At 29.8% G+C, this 19,508-nt stretch overlaps 1 protein-coding gene across 25 annotated transcripts in view; it reads left to right on the forward strand.

Annotated features, from left to right (window-relative positions):
• The window catches only part of LOC139528746 (cingulin-like), a 108,989-nt gene that overhangs the window by 24,407 nt on the left and 65,074 nt on the right, over positions 1-19,508 (forward strand). For 17 of the 25 annotated variants that reach the window (XM_071324898.1, XM_071324893.1, XM_071324897.1 and 14 more), the window contains exons 2-8: positions 8,058-8,133; positions 9,507-9,661; positions 10,753-10,855; positions 11,243-11,410; positions 15,841-15,939; positions 18,024-18,119; positions 19,255-19,374. In XM_071324898.1, coding sequence (XP_071180999.1) covers positions 8,067-8,133; positions 9,507-9,661; positions 10,753-10,855; positions 11,243-11,410; positions 15,841-15,939; positions 18,024-18,119; positions 19,255-19,374 — 808 coding nt within the window. In that variant the 5' untranslated portion in view covers positions 8,058-8,066. Of the gene's footprint in view, positions 1-3,803; positions 4,459-8,057; positions 8,134-9,506; positions 9,662-10,752; positions 10,856-11,242; positions 11,411-15,840; positions 15,940-18,023; positions 18,120-19,254; positions 19,375-19,508 lie in introns of those variants that run through there. The other 8 variants (XM_071324908.1, XM_071324912.1, XM_071324907.1 and 5 more) reach the window with 4 other exon arrangements.

Below are 19,508 nucleotides of genomic sequence, written 5' to 3' on the forward strand. Positions count from 1 at the left end.
TATATTTTGTTAAATTTATTTTCATCATTTTAGAGCATAGACATCACCTGCTTTAATATGTAGTTGTCTATAATGGTATTTCTGAGTTGTTGGGTTGCTATCCAATTGACCAGAGGTAGATTCATGCCAAAAGGGTGGGATTTGGGCAGGTAAAATTTGCAAAGCATGGGATTCCTCAGGTTAATAAAGACTTTTTGATATATTTACCTAAAAAAAAAAAAAATTTGGCTTGCTCTGCTCTGTGAAATATTTAAGTTTGCACCCTACTAACCAAAATTCTGGATTTGCCCCTGTTGACATTTACACATGTAATGTGGTGTTTTTTACTTGAAAAGAAAATGAAATCTTTATTTTGAAACTTTGATTCACGATATATCCTGTTTCATATTGTCTTTTGATGAACCAAAACATGTTCAAACTGCAGATTGAAAATAACTTTTTTTTATTCTTTGCATGCATCTCGATATCTTCAGTGGCACATATTTGTTTTACAATATAATTCCAGTTAAATGATTTAAGTTACATTAAAGTTATCAAAGTTAATCATGCATTCACAGAGAGACAGCCCAGTGTAAAGTAGATTAAATGTTTAGTTTATCTGTAATCTAGTATAAGAAAAAAAAACTTAAATTTAAATTTTAGTCAATTTATGAAACATTTTATATATTTTTAAATCATTGATGTATGTAAACTCCTCAAGGAGATCTATTTTAATTATCTGATCAACTTTAATTGATCAATTATCTGTGATAAAATTGAGGATTTATTTTTACCTTGTAGAATTTAAATGATTTGTTTACATGTAAAACATTGAAAATTGTTGACATTCAAATGTTTGTTTGACCTTTGAGTGAATGTTAGAATAAGTATACATTAGTACCTTTAACAAACAATAAGACCAAATATTCTTGACTTTCTGCAACAAAAAATCAGGTAATATTATACTATTTAAGTGTATTAGCAATACTATGCAATTTGGAAAAGTGTTAAATTTAGAAGACTTTATGTTTCCCTCTAGTTGGCTTTTCTTGTTTAAGAATTTTGTTGGGTTGCTTTCTCAAGGACTCAAAATACACTCCAGGTAAAGTGTTATTTTTTTTACTTAATTAGCAAAAATGACAAGAAATACAAGTGTTTTGACTTTTTTATTTAATGACAATGGCAAGAGATATGTCCATTAGATGTGGTCAGTAGGAACATTTATTTTAAACCATTAGATTCCTCAAATCACATATCAGGAGACGAAATGACAGATTTCCTACTGCTGATACTGAACTATCAAAGACCCTTTTATATGTCTGTAAATTTAATGTTAATGAACTGTATGGACTAACAAGATGACCAGACTTGTAACGCTTGTATAGGAAATAAACTTTTGGCAAATTTGATGTGGTAGTTAAATAACATAGAACAACATCCTAAAAAATAAAATTATGAAAGGAAACAGGAAATGTGTCAAAGAGACCACAACCTGACCAAATAGCAGAAAACAGGCCCCAGGCCACCAAAGGGTCTTCAATGCAGCAAGAAAACCCTGCACTCAGAAATGGACTTAAGCTGCATGGCCCCTAAACAATAATGTATACTTGTTCAGTGAATATGGAATCCTTGTAATAAAATCTGTGGCTTTCAATGTTTTTCTATGTCTTCATATAATGTAAAAAAAAAGATAAAAAAGTATATATTTCCTAAAGTTGTAGATATTACAGAATAATTTCATCAACTGGTGGCTGATTTGATAAATTAATTTACTTTTGTCTGTAAGAATGTCTTGTTTAAAATACCTCCGACTCTCTCTGAAAACATTTCTGATAATTGTTCGTAGCTATACTGAAATGTTTATGACATATTGATATTTTTATATTAAATTTATTTTTTGGAAAAGAGCAGCAGGTTCTCTGAAACAGCAGAATACATTTAATTTCTTTATGGGGTATATTTGTATATTTTCAATTACTGTCTGGGAACTTGTCAGATTTTACACCTATTATAGGAAATTTACAAGACAAATTCCATGACTTCTATCGACTTACAGATAACGTCAATCAAGTTATAATTTCATTTAATCATTTTATATTTGTCATAGAATAGTGGGAAATTGAAATGACTGAACAATATAAACAAGCCGTATTTGGCTTTAATGAAATAATGTTATTATGTGTTACATAACTCACCTGCAATAAATATGATCAAATGCGACGATTTCAAGGACTTTTACATTGCATATACACAATATGTATGTAGGAAAATAATTGCCTTACAAAAGCATACCAGTAGACACTATTGTTACGTGTTATCAAAAATCATGTTTTCTAGGGTGTATTGATAATAATCAGACTGAGACTCAGCCACACATTGTGATAAATGGTTTTCATATATATGTTTCAAAATTGTCCTAAATTTTCACCACCAACATACTGCATTTTAAGAAATAATTGCTTGCATTTTTTTTTTGTGAATTCGTGCCAAACCTCTGAAAAGAGACATTGATAAATTAGAGAAGGATTTTGTAATATAACATTACTTACGTAATAGAAGGTTTCTAGTTAGATGTATAATATCTCCTCGGAAACTGAAGATAACTTTTTACTAAGTTTTGTTTATTTGTAGGAATCATTTAACATATTTTTACAGTTAGGGGTTTTTTGCTTGTGAGAGAGCTGTCTACTTACTACTTCTATTATCATGGGTCTTTTGTGGATAGTTGTCTCATTGGCAATCATACCAAATCTTCTTGTTTATAATATCTATCACCTTTACTTACAAACATTCAAATATAGAGGATCCCTTTAGCATATTTAAAAAAAAAACTGAATTTTCAAATGTTAGCATAATTTCAATTTATATGATGGTTCATATTATAACATTAAGAAATATATTGAAACCTAGCCATTCTAGTCTGACTTTGTATCACATATGTATTGAATAGGGCATTTCAATGAAAAAAAGATAACATTTTCTTTAAAAATTTAAAAGGCACTTATGATTAGAGGTGCCGATCTAGCTATTTTTAAAAGGGGGGTTTCCAACCCAGGATAAAAGAGGTGTTCCAACTATATGTCCCCATTCAAATGCATTGAATGTTCAAAAAAAGGGAAGTCCCAAACCCCAACCCCCCCGGACCCGTCACTGGATTTCATATGCTGTATGTCTCAAGGTTGTCTGTGTTTCTAACCATTTGACAGTACAAGTTTGTATGGTCCTGGATATATATGTCAAGTGACTTTATTCAAACATTTAATTAAAATAATTTTAGACAATGAGATGGCAAAAAAAAAAAAGACAAATCATGGTGCACTAACCATATTTATAATTGAGCACTCCTCCAGCTGTATACTGGGGGTGAACTTGTGTCTATGAATCCATATTTATCAAGTTTAAAACAATGAAGACATGTAAAGATATGACATCTAAGTGTGCAGTTTAAAGATGCAAAAAAATTCCATTCCACCTGCAAGATCATACTTGATTATGCAGAATGGTAAAAATCTCTTTTATTCAAATTCGAGATTAGAATCTATCTTTTGATCAAATTTGTGGACAGGGATAAAGAATTCTTTAAAGAATAATGGTCAAAATCTATAGATCTCAGATAAGAAATTAATCTGTTAATCATATTTCTGGTCAGTGTAGGTAAATTAGTATCTACGATTAAAAAGATTTACGGGTAATTTTGGTACGTTTATAAACAGACAAGAAAATTCAAGATATTCCATATCAAGACCTTTTGTATCTATTGATATATACCATTGACAAACCCATGAAAAGATTTGTGTTTAAATTTGTAACCCCACAAATTATTCACCTGTAAATGTTCAGTTAAACCAACACTGATTTAAAATGGTAGATTGGGTTATATGTTTTAAATCAGAAGATTTTCTCCTATCCGATTGGAATTTCATTTTGACGTGTTAATATAAGGAGACATTAGTACATGTAAATAACAGGGAGAGATTTTGAATGAATCCTTATCTTCTTACATATGCTAAATTAATTTTCTAACAAATGTGACAGGATTTAGGTTTTAAACTTGACTGAGTTCTTCGATAGTTTTATAATGGCACTAACGGAACATTCATGTCAACATTGGAAATCGTGAAAGCCTTCAGGATAGTCGGATCACTTTAGCAAATACACAAATTATATGTATTGGAATAATTACTATTTATTTACAGAATAATACAAAATATTTAGTAAAAATGTGAGAATCAATTTGTATTGTTGAAATTAAATCACCGATTTTTTCGTTAATAGATAGGATTAATGGCAGGTAATTGGATTTTGTATAGCTTCAAGTAGTGGACCATTGATCATTGTATGATCTTTTTAGATATTATATAGTGAGATTTGTTATACAAAAATATAATTCATATTAATTCTATTGGATATTATAGTACTGTGTAGTGAACAAGATGTAAAATATTTGGAATTTTAAAAAAGTAGACCATGTATAGATCAGTAAGTAAAATAAATTCATCTTTAAAATTTAACGTCAGAGTGCATTTATAAGTGCTTTTTATGATGAATGAACAAAAATGTTTGATTAATTATTGCGATTTTTGAAATAGATTGTTACAGACATATGCATCTAATATCAGAATGTAGCTCTTATAATTACAATACAAACCTTTTTTAATTTTATGTAATAATTTCGAGATTTACAGTATATGTAATAAGATTGTTAAAACTATTGGAGAACGAATATATGCAGTTTTAATTTTTATCCCAGGCATAGATTAGCCGTAATTGGCACAACATTTTGGAATTTTGGATCTTCAATTCTCTTCAAATTTGTACTTGTTTGGCTTTATAAATATTTGGATATGATCGTCACTGACGATCAAGTCTTATGTAGACGAAACGCGCGTCTGGCGTACTAAATTATTATCCTGGTACCTTTGATAACTATTTACACCACCGGGTCGATGCCACTGCTGGTGGATATTTTGTCCCTGAGGCTATCACCAGCCCAGTAGTCAACACCTAAGCGATTAAGTGTTGACATGAATATCAATAAATGTGATCATTTATAAAATTCCTGTTTACAAAACTTTGAATTTTTTGAAAAAACTAAGGATTTTCTTAACCCAGGCATAAATTACCATAGCCGTATTTGGCACAACATTTTGGAATTTTGGATCTTCAATGCCCTTCAAATTTGTACTTGTTTGGCTTTATGAATATCTTGATATAAGCGTCACTGATAAGTCTTATGTAGACGAAACGCGAATCTGGCGAACTAAATTATAATCCTGGTACCTTTGATAACTATTAATTCCCCTTCTCTCCTTTCCCAAATGGTACAAATATTACATGAAAATGAAACATTCTTTTCTTATATACAGTCTTATCTATGCACAGGTATAGGGTAATTTATTATATATTTTTGCTTGAATCTGAGAAAAAAAAGGACACACTTTACATAGAAAACAATATGCAATTAAAAGACACACAAAAAATAAGAAGGAGCAAAACAAAAAATGCTTGTATTATTTTCTGTGAGTAAAAAAGTAAAATAAATTAAATGATCCCTTTCTTTAATTAGACCTAATAACCATAGGCACGGAGGTATGTTTACCTATGCTCCTTTTATATGTTACCCTATGTAGATACATTGTCTTCTGAGACAAGTACCTGTGCTTATAATTGTGAAATCAGAAGTATACATGTATTAGTATTATGTTGACACTAATTGTCTGAACTTGCACTGAAATAGTGGGGACCTTTAAACCTTCTATATATGTATGTTGACAGCTAATGGTATTTACTATTATATAAACAAGAATAATAAGTTAACAGGTCCACAATAATACATAGTTATCAGCCATCAACAGGCCCACTGTTTAATATATCTGACAAACTGATTTGTATTATGAGTCTCACGTATGTCACAAAAGTTTGCAAGTTGTTTGGGGACGTATGACCTTCATGCTTACAAATATTTCATAAGTATGTGATAAAATAATCTCTTGTGGAGGTAATTTGATCAGCTGATACAGAATTAATTAAAGCTAAATACCTGCTTCTATTGAACCGCTTACCCTCCCACAGAATCTAAGTTCACTGTCCTATTGATGTGGTTTATGTCCAGTTCTTAGTTTTTTTTGTACATAGTGTTTTGTGGACGGCTGTTTTTCTGTGCATCTTTTTTTCATTTTGCCATGATGTTGTGTGGTTATAATTGACTTATTTTCTTTGATGTTGTCCTTTGTATTTCTATCTTTTTTATGAAATCAATAATGATGTATAAAATACTAATTAGTTAACAGCCTGTTTTAGATCCTAAGAAGTAAAACCCTGGTATTTTTGTATATTAGTTAATGTACCAGACATTTTTGGTCAAACTAGGTCAATCTGTTAACTGTGATAATTTCAAATTTCCAATTGTCAACTTCCCCATTAGCAGCAGTAAGTTTGTCGGTTTTTGTTTTACTCTTTTGGCCAATGTGTTTTTCTACTGATGTACTCTGATCTTCTCCTTGTTGTCTTCTCTCTTTCTAATGAAATCTGATAATTATATCATATTAAACAGGAGGCAAAGTAAACAGCATATTTTATTAAATTTCAAGGAGAAAAACCTTCTATTACATTTCTTTTTTCCAGACTATTGTTGTAAAAATGTGCTAATTTCATGTAAAACAGTGATGATTCCATATATCTATTGAAATGTCAATTTGATTTCCCTTGCCATTGTAAAAATGTCTTAGTACATGTACTATTCTTTCAAGGTTTCAATGTTATTTTTACAATCAATTAAGTAATACAAATAAAAACTTGAGGAACACTCTGTAAGAAGTATTACTAATTCTTAGTCTACAAGATTTACCCATATTGCTTTATTGTATGTAATCCCTATTGCAAACAAGATTTTATAAAGGTTTATATAGTTTTGTACTGGCAGAAAGAGAATGAACTTGACCTTTGGTGTATGTTTATTTTATTAATACAGTAGACAAATCAAAGGGCTTAGTAAGAAAATTGAATCCTGACTTTTACTTAGTGATTGGTATTATATTCAGTGAGGTATAAACTTGAAATGTATTGGAATGGAATGACATGGTAAATACATCCTAGTTTATTTGTATATGGAAAAAAAGATAAAAATGTCAGCTGCTTTGGATAGAAAGTGACCTTATGCAAATGCACATATACATGTACATGAATAAGACTTTGATCAATTTTGAAACATTTAAATAGGAAATAAAAGAAGAATTTTGGTGTGCTTTGAATGGTATTCAACTCAATATTCAAATAGTAACAGACTTTGCATAGAGATTTTTCATCTCAAACATGCTCAACAGATGTATTGATTGATTAAAGGTTGATTTCTATCAGAAGCAGGTCACGCAGGTCAGTTATAAAATTAACTACCTACATACACGTATCAAGAAATATTCATTGACCTCTAGATGTATTGTCTGATTTCCTCATTGACCTTCACCCCTCAGATCCTTTTGTTCAGATTAATTGGCTCTTGATCAATCAGCTATACTTGTAGTAAATTATGTTACAAATGGTTTTGATATTGGAAATAGAATTAAACCATATGAGAAAAAATAAGAAGTTCTTATAAATTCCATGATTCATAAACTTAGATCAGTGTCCTGATTGACCTCAAAACTACATATTTTTTTCAACTTTTAATATATATCCTGGCATGAATTTTAACTTATAGATTATTGATTGTCTTCAATTGATTTCTTGTATTAAAAATAAATATGCAGGTTTAAAATGTTGATTGATTCCTTCTGAACTTCTTTAAAACAAGTATATAGATATGAAAACCAAGAGATTACTTATGTATGTTATTGAGACAGCAAAAAAAACAGATAAGAAGATAAAAACCAAACATATAAAACATGCCAATTTTAGGGCCCTTTATAACTTGCTGTTTAATGTGAGCCGTTTTGAAGACCTATAATAGTTCTTACTTTTTGTTTACTTTTACAAATTGTGACTTGGATGGAGAGTTGTCTCAAAGGCACTCATACCACATCTTCTTATATCTATGATGTTAATTCAAAACATGATTACACTGATTTCATTGTTATTTTCAGAGTGGTAAAATGGTAGTAGAAAGGGGTAGTGTAGAATGGAGTGATGATGATGCTGTCAAGTCTGGCTCTAATACAGGTATTACAGCAGAAAAAAATGATTAGCAATGTAAAAAATCAACAGAATAGAGATATGAGTCATGAGTTATACTCTAGTTTGTTATATTTGAGAATGACCATTGTTGAACATAGATCTATGTGCATGACACAGACTCTTTAGAGATTCTAGTTTCAGCATAGAGTTCAACTCTCACCTTTGTATATTAGTAATTCTGTTAGGTTTTAAAACAGGAAAATAGAATTAGCAATCATTAGCCTAAATCCCACAGTGGCTTTAAAGCAGTAACTTATAAGGCTCTTTGGATTATTATACAATACCATGTACACATTGAAATACATATTAACTTCAATCTAGAGTTATTTAGTTTTTCTTACTTTTTGGAAAATGTCCAATATTTCACTTGAAAGTACAATAGTCAAATGAGATAATGGTTTAATCAAATGCATTGAAAACCAACAAAAGAGGGAGGTCATAGAATTATTAAGACTTTTGTTAACAAACTGAAAATCAAAATTTAAGAAACATTATTTTTGCTTGTAGTTAAGGTTCAATATATAATGAAAAATCATATTTTGGTGAAAATTCTACTTTAATTTGACGAAATTTTTACTCAGTTTGTATACTACCTGATACATGTCTAGTCATAATGTAAATTGATTGTGCATTTATTTTATTGTACCATTGGTGTTCAAGAACACAAGTACATTAAAAAAGTATAATATGATAAGAACAGTATACCAGTAGATTAGTTTTATTGATTTTGTCATAAAGTAGAATCTACCCATTAGGGGAGCTTACAATACAGTGTATAATATACAAAAATTATCCCTTTTTTAAAGAATTGGTTTTAGTATGCGTCTTTCATTGCAAAATTGTACAACCGCAAACAATGAAAACTGAACTAATTTGTTTATACAAAGAAAATCATTAAGTATACCAGAGTTCTCTCCCTTCAATAACTGTTATAGCTTAGAATTAAAATACCGAATGCAGGGGCGGATCCAGCCAATTTAAAAAAGAGGGGTCCCAACCCAGGACAAAAGGGGGGGTCCAACCACCGAACCCCCCTCCCCCTGGATCCACCACTGCACTGTATATTGTAACTGATGGTCATGATTACACATAGATATTGTTTGAAAAAAATAATAAAAAATAACAACTCTAGTAACTGTTGCTCAATTAACATGGGATCTTGACATTTTTTTCTTTCAACTTTTTTCTGTATTTTAGCTTTTAATGCTATGTTTTTGGAGTTTCAGTTTTTTTGACTTTTAAATACATAGTTATGCCTTACGGTAGGTAAAATATATTTATGACTTGTTATGGTTTTCCACATAATTATTTATTTAATGTTTGTGATAAATATATTTCATAGAGTCTTATAATTACAGAAGGTGATGTAGCTGATGACCAACCACCAGAAAGAAAGGGACATAAGAAAAACTTTAAAACCCCCATCACTACACTGAACATGAAATCTGATCCTATATCTACAATACTCCATAAAATAGATGCAGAAATATCATCCTTATCTAGGTCACAGTCGGTAGGCTTAATCATTTTAATTAGGTCACAGTCAGTAGTTTAAGTTAACTAAATTTTATGTTATATATTGTAGCAATAAGTTTCCACAATACTCTTACCAGTATACTTTCAGAATAAAGTTTTCTTTCTGCATGCATTACATTGTAAATCATGTTTGTCTGACTCTACATTAGACAGATAATATACTGGGAGTTTTCTCCTTTGATCAGCAGCTATTAGATTTTTAGGAAAATCTTGTCAGAAATTATTTATTTTCAAAATTTGATAGGCCTAAAAGGTTTCTTTAGTAATATATTGTCAAAAGCAATCATTGTGTCCCTATACTTTATATAAGACTGTATAGAAAATATTAAAAGATATTTTAGAACTTCTGTTCAAGGTTTTAACCACATTTGTTTGTTTAAAAATACAAAATCGATGTGTTTGTGCCATGAAACAAGACAGAAAAGCTAACTGTCTTTCAATTTCCTTCTTTTTCTGAAAGTCTTGCATATGAATTTTATATTTTTCAACAATAAACATCTATAGTTTATGTGTGTTTATTCACCGAACTAAGATCTACATACACATTAGGACTAATGACAACTGACATGATAAATGTATATCTTCTCTGGATTTAGAAATAATTATGTATGGAACCAATTCTATTTAATCACATTATTGTTGGAGCTATTCATTTACGTTTAAATCATTTGACAGCTCTTTGAACTCTTAACACTTAAATGAATTTATTCAGAAAATTTGATATGCAGCTTTACATCTATTAAGAATAATAGTTACGTTTTATGGACATTTGATCATTTTTTGTCATTTTAATCATGGTTGATTACCTTGTGGTTTAGGTTATTGGTAAGATCTGCATATAATGAATTGAAGTAAAGGTCAAACCTACACGGCTCACCTGATATTTTGGTCCAGTGTAAGTTATTCTTGTCATTTGCCTTTCTGGTTTTTAAGCTTTCATCATTTTCTCTTAAACAGTTTAAGCAAACAAACCTATGATATTTCTTATCTTATGTATTAGATATTGCCTTATTTGCATCTGCCCTTTTATGTCATTTGTTTAACGAAAATGAACTTCAATATTTTCAGAGTGCAGGCACAGCTAGTACTGTTATACATCAACCTTCAAGTAGGTCAAGGTCACCTCACAGACCAGATGATGAACTTACCAGGAGTCAACTAGACAGACCAGGTATTAGTTACATATTGTCATTTCTCAAAACAATCCTAAACATACTCTTATTTACACAATCCTGAAAATGGCTTGAAATGAAACAGAAAAATAAATATGATATACAGCAACTAACAACAACCACAGATGCTATCAACTTTGACAACATTCTCAATAGATTATACACATAAATTAATAATAAAAAAAATAATTTGAATGTTTCCTTTTGGTCGTAACATCATTTGCAATTATACTGAAACTAAGTCACGTAATTTGTTTGAATGAATGTTTCATCAGTCTCATTTCTGAAATCTATAAATTTTCTTTTTCCACCATGAAATTATAACAATATGTATTAGTAAACATTATTTTAAAGAATGAACCAATTTGATTGTCTTTGATATTTAGGACCAATGAGAGCTACACACAAATATAATGACAGTTACTCTGGATCATCACGAGGTAGAGAAAGTCCTTTGGTGAATGGTGATATTAAAATCAATGGTGATATTAGAGTCAATGGTGACACCAGACACAATGGTGTGGCATATATGTATAATGATATGACAAACGATAGTAAGTCAAGTTAGAGAGCTGTTTAATCTGTCAATTTAACAGGAAAGTTTGTTGTAGATTGCACTTTAGAAAAACAGCTGTTTCACAAGCCATGCCTCTTTTGGGGAGATATATATGATATTCAAAATTATTTTGATTTGTTTACATACTGGTTCCTTGATATGATTTCTATGTTTCATCTCATAGAGACTAATCTTGGAATGTTACCAGTATAAAAACACTTGTAAGCCTAAAAAATTGAATTCTGAGGAAAACCCAAAGTGAGGGTAGGGGTATTACAGAATTTTAGTATAAATTTAAACTCTAACAAGTTCAGGGCATATAAATATTGAAAATATGCCGCACAGCCCTATGTTTTTAACTTAGAATGAAATAGTAGAGTATATCAACTTTCTGTGCTAGGATATAATTTATTACGAAACTGCATAGTAAAAGTGGCAAAGTTTAAGCTCAAAGGGAGTTCCTATGGGAAATTGCATTGTCTATATTTACATAAGTGTAACCTGTAATCTGTAATTTTTTTATTTTACCCATCATTGGTTCAATCATTGAGTATTACATAACTGGTCTAACAGATTTAACATTGGGTAACATGAAGAAGTCTTAAAAATTATCATATAAGAAATTTAAGATACAAAATCAAAACTTACACAGTCCAACAGAAGGGGTCATTAACCTTAAGATAATTATGAAAAAGTGCAACTATATTACAAAATACTAATATCAAAATGATTGATATTAACATTGCAACCTGTAATCTGTAATTTGTTGATTATGCCAGCATTCGTGTTCTTTACTGCACTAGTGTAGCATGATCCTCATCAAACACTTATTCATCCCTTATAAGGGGAAGAAGTTAATCTATACTTTTTTCATTTAAAACATGTTAGGTTGACAAAGCACATTTGCTCCTCATTTTAAAAGTAACATATTTAAAAATTCTGAAAGTTTTGTAATGATTTGAATATAAGAGGGAAAACATAAAATTGGATTTGAAAGAAACTTTATATTGTTTGGTTTTAATACACAACTCTTTCATGTCATTTTTCATAACGGATCAATAGCCATTAAGATTTTCAATTATTGTTTAGTATTGGTTCAATCATTGAGTATTACATAACTACAGCAAAAAAGATGTATACTCAAAGGATGTTGACTTCACCACTATGCAAATTGTATAGAAAGATGTTAATATCAATCATTTTGATATTAGTATTTTGTAATATAGTTGCACTTTATCATATTTATCTTAAGGTTAATGACCCCTTCTGTTGGACTGTGTAAGTTTTGATTTTGTATCTTAAATTTCTTATATGATAATTTTTAAGGATTCTTCATGTTACCCAATGTTAAATATGTTAGACCAGAAGAAAGTAAGAGTATACATTAGCAAGCCATTACTGAGAGTACAGCATTTTACGAAATTTTTCTCTTGACGTTACTGACTTATAATTTCCTTTCTTAGGAGAATACACTTTATCGCTATTTGTCCGCCATTACTGGATATCACCAGGTTCACGTAAAATTTTGACGTCATAAAACAAAATATCTGATGCCACAATGGAAAAGTGATTGTTGTATGTGTCAAAAGTTCAAGCGGCCGGGTCAGCCAGGATTAGCGATAAGGTGTATAAGAGTGATATGAAAAATTATTGCTAGAATCTAAGGACACACATGCATTTGTCAATGTAATTATAAACGTCTTCAGAGACAAAATAGCAATAAACAGATTATCATTGGTCATCTCAACTCGATTGGTTTTCTCACTTTTGCTGTACCACCTCAAGCGAGAAGATCAAACTAATTAAGATGACCAACCATAATCTCTAAGTACAGCATGTTTCAATGGTGCCTTATTTTTTAATAAATATACATATAGATTTGCTGTCATATTGATTCCCGCGTTGTCTGTAAAATATATTGAAGTATGGAATTTTATAGATGTTAGATGAATTTAGTGGTATAAGGCAGTATTGTTTTTACCTTGCGCTTTGAAAGATAGGATTTTCATGTGATGTCTTTTTAACAATTTTGGTTTCTTGTTTGTTGTTAGTTTAAGAATTTGTTAAAATAAAGACTTTCCATATTGTGGAACACACAGTTTATAGTGAATACAAAAAGTACATAAATTAATCTTATTAAAACTAATAACGACTAGAGTCTCAACTCTCCATTTATTATAGAATGAATGAGAAATACTCAATTGCAGTTTGATTAAAACATTTTGTATTGAAGTGACATGTATTTCTGTAGAGGGTGTGAAATACAACGTTTAAATTATAATGGTAAACTTTTACATGTCAATTCTAAACTCAAACAAAATCATTTAAATTAAATGTAAAGCGATTCTCTGTATAAACGGAATGCAACAATGAACAGGATTAGACTTAATCTGTCATTACTTAATCATGAAATACACCAATGTTTACTAATGCACGAGAATTAAATGTGAATGTTTTGCCGATCTTTTGAAAAAGCACTTTTATAAGACGTAGATTTTATTACGATTTTTGTGACTTATTTGACTTAGGAATTATTGTTATGATTTAATAATGGAGAATAATTGTGTAAAGAGACATGTCAGGTTCAAAGACGGTAAATAATGATACTTATTTTACTATCAAAGGGAAAAAATACTTATAAACTTTCTCCGTTTTTTTTTAATATTATGTTGAAAAAATACCAAAAAAAACCCAATGTACCAGGGTACTGGTAAATTGGTAGATTCTTTTTATCAGATAACTGAATTACAAAAATAGGAAATAGAACTGCGATTATGTATGTTAGTCTAACACTTGCACTCTAGACTTTAATTACTAAAACTGTTAAGATTAATGATAAAAGTTTGTAATTGAAATGTTACAGAAAAAAAATGGTTTCATGAAATGTTATATATAATTTCAATGAAACATTTTCATTCAAATTTTTAGTTGTTAACAAATTAAACAGGTTGCAACTTATGCCGACAATTTTTACCTTAGTCTATCTAATAGAAAATATACTGTGCACACAGAAAGAAATAACATAAGGTTCAGTCATGTTGTCCTGAATCTGTATCTTGAAATGTTTAAAAAAAAAAAAAAAAAAAAAAAATTTGGAGAAAACTTACTGAAAGAATTTCGAATACGATTTTTTAATTATTGTATGTTGAATAATTTATCCTGAACAGAAAATTTCCTCATTTTTGTACAAAAGGGTTCATATAACATGTAAGGGATTGTGTCACTTAATGATGATAAGTATTGAAACCCCATATATTGCTGTATTGAGTATTAGCTACACCAATTATTGGATTGTCCTTGCGTATATGGGTTGATTGACTTCAAGTTGTAGGTTTATGTTCATTGAATAGAGAGTTGATAAGTTTATCATTCTATTCATTGACGTTTTACTAAACAGAATGTTACAGTGATATGTTTAATATTTTTTTCCTGTTTGGAATTGCCCTGCACTCCCCAAATACCCTCCCCCCCCCCCTAGAAGTTTACATGTCAAAGTCTGTTTCCCTGGTACTATAAACAATAGGTAGTTAATGGTATGATTGTAGGATGCACTTGTAGAAAAAACCTTTATAGTCAAGACTTTGAACGAATAAAAAAGAAGATGTGGTATGATTGCCTGTAGGTCACTGTACGGCCTTCAACAATGACCAAAGCCCATACCGCATACATGCATGAACTCAGTTATGATCAGTAAAGCAAGTGACTGTTCAACTATAAGCCATAATAAAACACATCTTTTACATTAGACAAACTCTAAAAACTCCAACTGATCCTTATGAATCAGGAGCCTGTATGGTAATTCATTTGTGTCATGGTTGCAGTCTGTCACATTTATTTTTTCAATTATTTCTTATAATTGTATTGCATTATGTCATGCTGTGGCCTATTATAGCATACAATGCAGTTTAAGTTTTAATCATTGTTGAAGGCCATAGGATGACCTATAGTGGCTTACACCAACAACATTTCGTTTCTGTTAGATAGTTGTCACATTGGCAATCATATCACATTTTCTCCAGATGATTCATGAATATTTACCTGACCAAATGTCTTGTAAAAATCCGAGACTTTCAAAATCTCTACTGCATAGTTGTTGATATTGATGTGCAGATTTTAGTTGTGTTGTAGGTTTGCTGCCTCCAGATTTTAGTTGTGTTGAAGGTTTGCTGCCTCCAGATTTTAGTTGTGTTGTAGGTTTGCTGCCTCCAGATTTTAGTTGTGTTGTAGGTGTGCTGTCTCCAGATTTAAGTTGTGTTGTAGGTTTGCTGTCTCATTGATGTATACTCAACATCTACTTTGATTCATATGAAAAAAGTACAGTAACAACCAGATTAAATTCTAAGATCAAGTTTTGTCAACCATGTTGCACTTCTTGGAATATGTTTCGAGAACAACCAAAAAAATGATGTTTGCTAATTTCGTTTACAGCTGAAGATATACAGAGGAGAAAAGGGCAAAGTGATTTAGACTCTGTTTCTGCTCACGACGTGGACGAAAAATTCAAACAAATTTTACGCAAGAGAACAGGTACTCATATCAAACATGTTTATGACAATAATATGGGGCAAAATAAATAAAAGACATGGCGGGGGCAAAAAAAAGAAAAACATATCTTGTCTGAGCAAAATAATGGTGGTGGGGGATATGAAAAATGAGATAACATTAATTTCAACAATGATAAAAAACTAAAAAAAAACAAGGAAACGATATGTTACAATACACATAGTAACTTTGACCACTTCTTTTGGTTTCTGGAACTTGTGTTTGGATATTTCAAATTGTCATATGATTAATCAATGATGCATATGTATGCTTTTTATTGAGAATTAGATTTCAAGTTTTTGTAATCCACAAAGTAAAAAAAGGTTTGTCACATCAAGAGCAGTGAAATGTTCACAGTATAGTTAATGTGGGAAAAGAAGTACCGCAGAATTTGGAAAAAAGTTTCTTGATGTCAGCCCAACTTTTACACATGTTGTGACAGTAGTTAGCACTTTGGTGTTGTAATAAATATCAATTATATGGTCATTTTGATAAATTTCCTGTTTACTAAACTGATTTTTTTTTAAAAACTAAGGATATTCTTATCCCAGGCATAGATTACCTTAGCCATATTTGGCACAACTTTTGGGAATTTTGGGTCTTCAATGCTCTTCAACTTTGTACTTGTTTGGTTTTATAACTATTTTGATCTGAGCGTCACTGATGAGTCCTATGTAGACGAAACGTGTGTCTGGCCTATTAAATTATAATCCTGGTACATTTGATAACAATTTACACATGTTGTGACAGATCATATACAAAAAAAGTTTATTATTTATTTTGGACTTTAAAAGTCAACGACTTTATGGTCTTATGTAGGAATAGAGTATTATAACCTTGTTAATCCTCAGTTATAATTAGTCTAATCCTATAGTGTGGATTAATGGGTGATAATCTGTAAGCAATACACAAAGATAAATTTTATTGATCATTTTTATTAGAAGTGTTATAGACTAATGTGTTATATTTAAGGGGCACAAGAATAAAAGAATTTTATTAATAGATAAAGGTTTATTTACCAAATATACATAAAGAAGTTTTTGAAAGTATTGCTTGTTTTAAATTGTCATTATCAACCCATATTATACATATTCCATATCATCTTTATAAATTATAATGCATGAAATATTTGCCACTGGATGTTAAGCAAACAACAATCAATCAATCTTTTATATTCTTTGTTTGTTTGTACTGTTTGTCCTTTTTATTAAGTTTTCATTTTTGTAGCATACAAAAATTTTGTGATCCCTGAATGCTCTGTTTTTTACATTTTGTTGTTTGGTTACTGACTACTGTGTCATTTTCCAATTCACTCTTTATAATAAGTTAGAAAAGTTTCATAAGTTTCCTAAAATATTTTAGATTTATTACTTACAGTTGAGAAATATCACACCCAACAAAACAGCCTTAGAATCAGTTTTCTTTATATTTTTTAACAAATAAGACAGAAGTTCAATGACAGAATTTTTATAATAAAATTTATTACATGTATATGAATTAATTAATACTTAAAAAATGTAATCTATGCTTGAAAGGGAAAAACATGAAACAAATAGATTTAAACATTATAAATCAGCTAGGAATATCCAAACTTTTAAAGCATGTTTATGTCTTCTTTCCTGTCTATCATCAGACCTGCCAACTTTTAAAAATCTCCATGGGAGATTTAGCACACGACCAGATTCTTAAGGGTTCCAATTTTTGTGGCCTTTTTGTGTGCACCTTTTTTTACTCTTAAAATAGTCTCATATCTCTTCTTTTTTCTTTTGGTATACTAATTAGCTTATACGTTTTGATTTCTTTTATTTGCATGCTTCTTGTACTTTTAAAATTTTAAAATTGACAAAATAACTTAAGTAGAAGAAATATAGCATTCTATTAAAGATAAAGGATACAAAGTGAAGACCCCCGTTTTCCCCCTCCAATAACCTTCTAACCTTTGAATCATGACTCAAAGAAAATGGATCAAATTTGAGTTATCTTTCTTTGTGTTCAGAGGTGCTCTTTATCATATGCAGAAGATAAGATATTCTTGGAATTCAATATTAATCTTAATAATTTTTTAACAGGTTATCAAGACAAACCATCAGCCCCAAGTGATACAGACACAGTTAAAACAGAAGATTTCAACAGAAAATTCCAAGATTCATTAGTGTATAGTTCAGGTAACAAGCTTGGCTTTGAATTATCTCCCCTTCCCTTAGTTTTATCTGGAATTTATTTATACTTTGTTTTGATTTTAGAAATCTATGATAAAAAAAGTTATCAAAAATGAATAAATGTTGTTTTAAAATTTATTTGGTATAAGATATGTAAATCTGAAATAATAATAGTACTAGGTACAGTTTGTATATAACAATCTTTTCAAAATTCTGTTTTAGTTTGATATATAAACACTTTAAATTTCCTTGTGCACTTATATCTTGCAGAACTTACATATTTAACTTAACATACTCTATTAAGATACCAAAATATTTATGATGCAAGCTTTATCGTTATTACCTATTCAAACATATATCTCTATATGTACACTTCCAATGCTTTTTTAATAAGGAGCAAATAGTCAAGATCTTATAATTTTTAGCAACAGTCTTTAAATGCTACTTTTATTTTTTTCCATTTCTTCTATTTCCAGTATTTTCATTTGCTTTACATAAATGTCCAGTATATTTGTCTTTATTTATTTTGATTAGTTTAAATGTCCTCATATAAAACGACATTTAAGATGCAGGCTTAATATTTTGAACAGAAGAAATTTTCTAAAAATTTTGTTTCTTTTAAAAAATTATATCAGGAATATTAAGGAATTTTTTTTTACAAATATTTTTTATTTACTATTTCATATCTTATTTTTAACAGTGAATTTTTGATTGTGAAACTGTTACATGTAGAGATTAAAAAAAAAAAATTTGCCTGAAAGCTAATGTCCATGTACAATATCTGTGCATTTGCTTAATATATACATCATCATATACGCACTGAAACACTTTTATTAGTAATATCATCTACAAGTGCAATATATATATATATCATTTCATAATCATGGTTCATTCATTTCATTCATTATACATACTTTTCCAATTTTGATATAAAAAAAAATGTTTTTAAATACAAAACTAAAAGCCATTAATAGTAATTGATATAAAAAATTTGAGGTTAAAAGATTAAGAAATTTATAATTTTATAATTTTATGCTAAGTTTTTAATTGATGTGCTTCTGATAGTGAACTATTTGACAGAATGTTAAATGTTGTGATATTTGTTTTAACAATGTTTTGTGAATGCTATGTTGGTTAACAGACGAAACTGTGGAATACAAATCAGACGCTGATGAGAGCTCTTCTGAATCAGAAAAATCGGCCAAAGGCGAGGAGTCGCTACAATGGGATTATTTTGACACCGTCCCAAAGTCTGCTTCAGGTGTGCTGTTGTTTTATGTATTTTGTGGTCTTTGGATGTTGTTTTAGTTCTTACTTCACTGGTTTGTGTCTACCTTCTAACTGAGTAAATAATACAGCAGATGATTTGTCCTTGCCCTTGAAAATGCACAGTTT

This window comes from Mytilus edulis, chromosome 6 (genome assembly GCF_963676685.1).
Source record: "Mytilus edulis chromosome 6, xbMytEdul2.2, whole genome shotgun sequence".
NCBI lineage: Eukaryota > Metazoa > Mollusca > Bivalvia > Mytilida > Mytilidae > Mytilus > Mytilus edulis.